This window comes from Hemicordylus capensis, chromosome 2 (assembly GCF_027244095.1).
Source record: "Hemicordylus capensis ecotype Gifberg chromosome 2, rHemCap1.1.pri, whole genome shotgun sequence".
Lineage (NCBI taxonomy): Eukaryota > Metazoa > Chordata > Lepidosauria > Squamata > Cordylidae > Hemicordylus > Hemicordylus capensis.
The window spans coordinates 255,751,317-255,759,283 of NC_069658.1; the positions used below are offsets into that span (position 1 = coordinate 255,751,317).

Consider the following 7,967-nt stretch of genomic DNA (forward strand, 5'->3'; position numbering starts at 1 on the left):
CAGACACAACAAGTAATTTCATCCTGAAGATGTTTCACAGGATTCTCAGCATCATCAACCATGATCTTATTTCTTACAGTCAGCTCCCCCTGCTCCCCTCACAAGTTAATTAGCAGAGAAACAGCCAGGTTATCCACATTATTGTCTTGGCTTGTCTACATGAATCTCCACCTCTCTCATAGAAAGTTCTAAAACATAAGGAAGACCAAATGACTCCAGGATAGCCCCCTTTTTAAGACTCACAGGGCTGAAGGGCTGCACGTTCATTGGACCCTCTCATGGGAATAGTACATTGTCCCTTTAAGAGGTAATTAAATTTTTTGTTGATTAGAATTGACTGAGTCAGGCCCAGCAGAAGCATGTTGGTAGTGTGTATGCAAGTAAGCAAAGTCCTCTTCTAAAAGATATATTCAATAAAAGTATTGTGTCTGTTTAAACCTAGAAGATTCTCTGCTTGCTTGCTTGCTTGCTTGCTTGCTTGTTCTTTCAAATCACACCTTGATGGGCTAGCAATGCTGTTTTGTGACTATAGAAAATAATGGCCGTCAGAGTTTCCCATTTCCCCCATAATTTCAGGCTGAGTATCTCTCCCGTCTTTTTAAAAGTCTCTGCATTGCAAAGTTTCTTTGCTTCTCTTCTGCAACAGTGAAGTCAAAGGTAAATCATGCTTGCAAGAATAAGTCCATAAATGCTTGCAGGATTGAGTACTAGAAGTTAATCAGTACAGGTCATTCCAGGCACAATTGCCTAAGGGTTAAATCACTGACAGTCTCAAACTCAAAAGTATTGCTCAAATTAGGGGGCAGGGGTGGTGTCATATACTTATCTCTTTTCTGATTGACTGGGACACAAATACCTTCATGCATGATTACAGTTTTGGGACTGATTGGAAAGTGTTGACCCTATTGAATACAATATCTGAAGCATATCAAATGGAGAAAGATGTCATCATTTGGCTGAACATATCCCACTGGGTGAGATCCAAACTCCACTGGCCAAGACCTTCTAAAACTCAGTTTTTATAGGCATGCCTCTGATTGGTTTGAAGGAAAAGGAAGCCCATCCCAGGCCACTGTTTAAAACTCAGACTGAGCAAGTAGGAACTTACTCTTGCAGTGTGTTTGTCTGAAGCTGAGTCACACAGGCTTAACAATGGACTCTGTAAGTTGTTTGTGGGGGCTGTAGATATTGTATTGAATCTAATGATGGGCTGGATTAGTTTATAGTTATTTTAGTATAATGCTGGGGGTGGGGTGGGGTGGGGTAGCTAATTGTATTAAAAGTATTCTTAATTAGTTTAAGAGAAAAGCGATCCTAATTTGGTAGTATTCTCAAAAACTGTTCTGGTGAAACTTCCTAAGCTTCTGGGGGGGAAATCTTATCTATCTTGCTTAATAGAAATTCCTGCTTGGAGCAATCCTAGGAGGAGGCAGCATATACTTAATTAGTCTCACGTGCTCAATAACACTTTGAAAAAACAGAGAAGGCAATATAGTGACTTTTATGTACATTAGATCTTATTCTTCTTAATCAAAATGCTGGCTGATATAGAGGCTAGTGCTGTGTGTATTACAAAGGAGAAGAAATCTTTACCAATCTTGCCTCTTCTCTGCAGCCTACTGTGTCTCACCATAAAAACATGCCTCTGTCTCCTTCCCCTCCCTACTGACCATCCAGCCGGTGGGGAAGGCAAAGTGGAGGTTCTGCTTCCATGGCAGGTTGCAGAGCCACGTGATGCTGGCAACTTTCCAGGCTAGCTGCTCATAAGTAGCAAAATGCCTTCCTTCAGGCAAGTTGCATTCAAAATGTAAACAGCAGGGGGAGCAGTCTTGGAGCAACTAACAGCCTGAAAAAACAGCAACTTTTCTCACGCCGGATATACGACGTCCTAGCTCTATAGCTGTATTCTCAAGTCCTCCACTTTTAATCAATATGTGCATATATAATATCAATAAACATGTGCAGTTTTTATGCAAAGTGGTTTTTTTCAAGACTTTTTTTTGGTGAAAAGCATCCTCAATTACCACTCTTTTTTTGGTGGTGGTCTACTTTTTTCACCATCTGGACCGGACAACCCTGCCTCTGAGGCACAACTAAGATGGTAATCCTGATTCCTCCTCCTCTTGTCCCCCTGATATGGCACACCTTGGAGGTAGACACTACAACTTTAGAGTCATATCTTAGAGAAATACTGTACTGGGTTTTCCTCAAGCATTTTGTCTGTGTCTGGACTTCTGAACGGGCTCTTTATAGAGGTGACTTATGTGTGAAGGGCATCCCTTTCCTGAAGGTTGACCCTTATCTCAGTGAATACACTGAAGAATAGAGCTCATATTGGGAACCTACAGAACTCCTGAATTTGAGACCATGTATAGCTCTGACCAGAAGAAAGTTGTCCTGTATATTTTCAACAGTCACCAGTTCAGAGAACTCTTATACTCACTTCTCAGCTAAAAAAAACCCCTGGATAATTGTATATGTTCTCAAGCTTAAGGGTTCTGAGGAGAGAAGTCTGACTGGGTGTTGCACAAAATACCTTGACTAGATTGGGTGGGATCAGCCAATCTCCAGCTGTTTCAGATTTCTAACTGCTGTCCTGCTTAAAGGAGTACTGTTGGGTAAAGTTCAGACAAAACTTACTTTAGTAGAAGCTTCCACTATGTCTCCTCAGGCAGGGGTGTATCTAGGGTGGGGCAGGCAGGGCACATGCCCCGGGAGCCACTTGAAGGGAGGCGCCATTTTTAAAATTGGAAAAAAAAAATTAAAATGGTAGCTGAAAATAAAATGGCCACTGTGCATGCTCAAATTAAACCAGTGTTACGTGGTGCCTTCGCATTGTTCCAGAGATCAATCTGGCTGCCGCATTTTGTATCTATTGTAATTTCTGGACTACATGCAAAAGTAGCCCCATGTAGAGTGCATTACAGTTGTCAAACCTGGAGGTTACCAGCATATGTACTACTATTTGAAGGTCATTCACCTCTTGAAATGGACATATCAGCTTTGGATGATATGTCAGCTAAAAAGTGCTCCTGGTCACTGCTTCAACCTGAGAAACCAGGGAGAGCTTTGGGTCCGGGAACACTCCCAAGCTACGTATCTGATCTTTCAGGGGGAACTGGGAACCTCTGGCTTGCTAGTCAAGTCATTTCCCCACTGCACCATTAGGTGGCTCTACAGTCAGTACCTCAGTCTTATTTGGATTAAACTTCCAAATATATGTTAAACGTACGGCGTACATAACAGTACATGTGAATAACACTACAGTCATCTTGCATGCCCCTTTTGCCAGGGCAGTGCTTCACAAAGATGAGTTCTTGTGGGAACTAGGGAAAGATGTTTTCCGTTGTCTGAAAACTGACACATGTCTGTAAGCTAGCAGGCTATCTCTTCATCCTGCATAGACAAAATAAATATATCCCAAATACTTAGTAGCAAACCTTAAGTGGTGCAGTGGGGAAATGCTTTAATAACAAGCAGAAGGTTGCCGGTTCAAATCCCCACTGGTATGTTTCCCAGACTATGGGAAACACCTCTATTGGGCAGTAGCAGTATAAGAAGATGTTGAAAGGCATCATCTCATACTGCATGGGTGGAGGCAATGGCAAACCCCTTCTGTACTCTACCAAAGAAAACCACAGGGCTCTGTGAGCGCCAGGAGTTGAAATAAACTTGATGGCACACTTTACCTTTACCTCAAACTTAAATGAACATTTTAGGTGGCGTCACTGAGGAACTGAGTACCCTAGCCAAGGACTGAACAAAAAAATCATTGTATTTGGGGAAGGCTGCACAGCAAACTGTGCTGGACTGGTAGTCGGTTAAGAACACAAGACTTAACAACTAGAATCTGTGTTTAACTTGGACTAAACAAATATCTCCAATTGCCCCTTGTCTGCTGGTGACTTAGAGCAACAAACTTGCATGGGAATTCTTATGCAAATTGATTTCTTGCACAACAGCTCTCAAATAGAGCTGCAATCCCATAGAACCAAACAAAGGTTTCAAGATTGTGTGGAAATTATTCCAAAGTACTGAAAACCTCTAGGAATGGTGGGTAGGAAGAGAGAAAAATTGCCTGATCATCTTCTAATTATTTTGCTTGCCTTTCATTCAGCAACTGGTTCTTTCTCAGTTGAAGATCAAAGCTGGCGATTCCATCAAACTGAAGGGGAAAGTGCCAACAGAGGCCAAAGGGTGTGTATTGTTGGGGATCGTGGTGGTGGTGATATCTGGATGTGCCTGCCCTTGGCAGACATAAATCTGCATGCCCCCTTGCTTTTCAAGAGCAAAACCAACTTTGGTTCTGTCCCAAATTTGAACTCTTAACACCTTTTGGAAAATCCTACTTAAAATGGGCGGTATTGGAAGGATGCTTCGGGAAGGTGCCCTATGATCAAAGATTATGCCCCTGGCAGAACCGTGAAGTGGAGACTATGGAACATCTGATGCTGAAATGTAGATTTTATACTGAATTTGTTAGAGGTGGTGGTTGTTTTTTACCCACAATAGGTAAAACAGTAGAGCACTAAGGAATGAGCACACACTCCAGTTACAGAGTAGGTAGCAGAGGATGGTTTGGATATTGCAGCTGTTTAGAGAAAACACATGGAGATCCTTGTATGACTAAACACTAAATATTTATTGGTTAAATACACTTAGATAGGCAAGACCTATCTCTAATCTAAAGGACTACATAGTGGATAGGTAAGGAGAGAGAGAGATGTTTCCATCTGCTCTCTAGGAGGAAAGGAAGGACTGTGGCTCATCACAGGAAGTGCTGCAGAGTCAGTTCAGGGGTCATAGAGTAGGGACAGATAGGGAGACCCTGACTTACTGTCTCTACTCCCAATGCCCCTAGTGGTCATTAGGACAGTTGGTGCAAAAGTCTGATGCACTGGAAGTTCATCTCCAACAGAATTAAGAGGAAAGCTTCTCTCCCCTCTATTAATTCATTACAGTTCTAATTGCCCTTCTGATGGGGACAAGGTCCTTTTTCTGCTTACTGCTAAGTCAGAGTACGTTTACAGGAGGGTAGCAAAAAAAGTTTTCAGAGCAAGCAAGATTTGGTTTAGAGTGATTGAGGCACGAGATGCTGGGCTGCGCATTTCAGATTAACCGGTTTCATTTGAATGAAATTAGTCATGTATACGGTATTTGACGGTATTAATGTTTTATGTATTTTGTTGTTGTTGTTTCGTTTTTCTTGTATTTATGCTGGCCTTGGGCCAAAATAAACAAACACATACATACTTAAAATGAAACATCTGGGCTGCTGTGGGAAACAGGATGCTGAATTAGATAGGTGTTGTGTTCTATCTAGCAACATTTTGTTTTAATTGGAAGTCTGTCCCAGTGGGGATCCTGTAGAGAGTGTCAGGGGTAGAGTCCAAAAAAAAAAAAAAAAAAAGAAAGGAAAGGGAGGAGGAAGGCAAAAAAAAAAGAGAGGAATTTTTCCTGAATAAAGCTTAGTTAAACTCAAGTTGGCTTTGTGTTTAGTTGGCCTTGGGCCAGATGCAGCAGGGCTGTTATGTTCTTATTCCCTTAATACTGAAATGGGGCATGGCTAACTTCTGTTGTACAAATTTATTTCTTGGCTGTTCCTGCTGTCCCACAAGGACTGCCAGTTCTCTTAACCTCTACTATTGTACCTCTTAATAATAATTTGCAGAGGTGCTCTTAGCCCTGGACTTTGCGGCCAAAGTCCAGGGCCTCCCCAGCACCTGGGCCCCCCGCTATCCTCTTTAGTCTGTCCCAGGTGGTTGTCTGGCCAAGCATGAAGATGCTTAATTTACCGGGGGTGGGGGGGGATTCAAAGGCTTCAAAATTACCTAGGTGCACCTCTGGTAATTTGATATGCAGTCCTTAGCTAATGGTGGAGAGGAGAGCTGGTCTTGTGGTAGCAAGCATGACTTGTCCCCCTAGCTAAGCAGGGTCTGCCCTGGTTGCATATGAATGGGAGACTTGATGTGTGAGCACTGCAAGATATTCCCCTCAGGGGATGAAGCCTCTCTGGGAAGAGCAGAAGGCTTCAAGTTCTCTCCCTGGCTTCTTTCTCCAAGATAGGATAAGATTTATTTATTTATTTTTATAGGACAATATTTTTTTATTGAACCAACAAACTACCAAAGCATACAGTACGTTGCCAAAGCACAATTATATACAAAGTGGTCGTTTGTACATGATATATCTACAAAGATTTACACACAATGATTTGGAAACCCACAAGGTTATGAAGTATATGCAGGTAGTATTGTAACTCGGGGGTGGGGGATTTCAAGGCACATCAGGATAGAGCTGAGAGAAATTCCTGCCTGCAACCTTGGAGAAGCCGCTGCCAGTCTGTGAAGACAATACTGAGCTAGATAGACCAATGGTCTGACTCAGTATATGGCAGTTTCCTATGTTCCTATGTGGTGGTTCTTTCCATTATGTGAAAAGCTTTACCTGCTGAATTCCACAGATGAAGCAGCTGGGACATAGGAGCAGATTGGGCAGGCTTTGCAAGTTGGTTGGTAACACTGCCTTCCCTCCTCCCTATGAGAGCTAGACCCAGGGCACTCCTGTCTGCTGTTCTAGCTACCATCCTGGTGGCTGAAGGATGGTGTGGGAAAGGGAGGCCAGTATTAGGTTAATGCTAGTGGTTTACAACTGATGAAAGAAACCCTAGCTGAAGTTTAACTGATCAATTACATTTTGCATGGAGGAACTTGATGCTTCTGAAGCAAGAAGTGTGTCTCTGTTAGATGGAGCATGCATGTGGAAGGGATAAATATTGTAATACAGTGATTGCCACCTGCAGCTTTAAATAGATGTGATAACACTTATTGTGCTGTTAACTCTAATGGAAGCACCTTTCAGTCACCTGAGCTTCTAAAATCCACTTATCCAACTAAACATTGCAGCCCTACTTAATATAGTCCAGGTTACAAGTTTGGACTGAAGTGTAATAACAAATGACGTGGTATGGCTTGGGCTCTAGCAGTTTGTATTGATCTGGAGTCCCAAATGTCCTGTGTCTAATGTATCCCTCTCTCTTAGTTTTGCCATTAATCTGGGCCGGGATGGCTCTGATCTGATGCTTCATTTTAACCCTCGCTTTGAGAGTGGTGGAGACACCAGGACCATTGTGTGCAACTCCATGGCAGGTGGAAAGTGGGGTGAGGAGATGCGGGAGTCTGCATTCCCCTTCCAGCAAGGAGAGGAGGTCAAGGTGAGTTGGAGCTCCGTGCTGAGAGGACTGGGTATGTGTGCATGTGCCTGGGCATGTTGGGTTGGGATAGAAGTAGCAAGAGTTGTGGCAGAATGCAAATGCTTCCCTTGCTTTCTTGTATCTCCTCCACAGATCTGCCTCTCCTTTGATGCCAAGGAGGTAACAGTGAAAATGCCTGGAGACCAGGAGATCAAGTTCCCCAACCGACTAGGGCTGGAGTCTGCAGAATTCCTCTCAGTGGATGGAGACTTCAAGACCACATTTCTTAAGTTTGATAAGCAATAATCTGCAAATAAAGCAAAACATGAGGCTGATAAGTAACATGAGGTTGCTGTTTGTCTACAAATACCAGCTTTGATGAAAATTGTGCCAAGTAGGCCCAGGCAAAGTACAGCTTTGGCACCCGCCACATTCAATGTAGTAAAATCCCAAGACGCTAGCAGTATGGACCTGTACGTCTTCATTCGGAAGTAAACCCCACTGTGCTTTATGAGGATTGCTCCCAGTAAGCTTGCTTAGGATTGTAACCTCCCTTGGAACACCCCCCCCCCAAGTGTTGGGGACCATAGTGTCTAAAGCCAGATAAAAGCCCAACATTAAATCGATGGAATTGGCTGCCACGAGATGATGTGGTAACTACCATCCCTTTAAAGGATTACTCAGATTCATAGAGAATAGTAGCCAGGCCAACTCTCTCTTACTGCAGTGCACCCCTGGATAACCACCAATGGAGAGGACCGTTGGCATCATACAC

General features: G+C 43.1%; 1 protein-coding gene across 2 annotated transcripts; it reads left to right on the plus strand.

The window, feature by feature from the left end:
- The first annotated feature begins 851 nt into the window (after positions 1 to 851).
- Positions 852 to 7,534, plus strand: LOC128341809 (16 kDa beta-galactoside-binding lectin-like). Of its 2 annotated transcripts, none has more exons than XM_053288361.1 (4): positions 852 to 974; positions 4,118 to 4,197; positions 7,042 to 7,213; positions 7,346 to 7,534. In XM_053288361.1, exons 1-4 carry the CDS (start codon positions 861 to 863, stop codon positions 7,496 to 7,498), a joined length of 519 nt encoding a protein of 172 aa, XP_053144336.1. In that variant the 5' UTR covers positions 852 to 860; the 3' UTR covers positions 7,499 to 7,534. The 2 variants fall into 2 exon arrangements, with proteins under 2 accessions (XP_053144336.1, XP_053144337.1); XM_053288362.1 differs by lacking the exon at positions 852 to 974 and adding an exon at positions 1,014 to 1,161.
- The last annotated feature ends 433 nt before the right edge of the window (positions 7,535 to 7,967 follow it).

Excerpts from the sequence above, each read along its gene's own strand:
- LOC128341809 (XM_053288361.1), top strand. The coding sequence starts at position 861 with ATGCATGATTACAGTTTTGGGACTGATTGGAAAGTGTTGACCCTATTG. Across the intron at positions 975-4,117 it reads GGCTGAACATATCCCACTGG|CAACTGGTTCTTTCTCAGTT; the intron begins GTGAGATCCAAA and ends CCTTTCATTCAG. Across the intron at positions 4,198-7,041 it reads GTGCCAACAGAGGCCAAAGG|TTTTGCCATTAATCTGGGCC; the intron begins GTGTGTATTGTT and ends CCTCTCTCTTAG.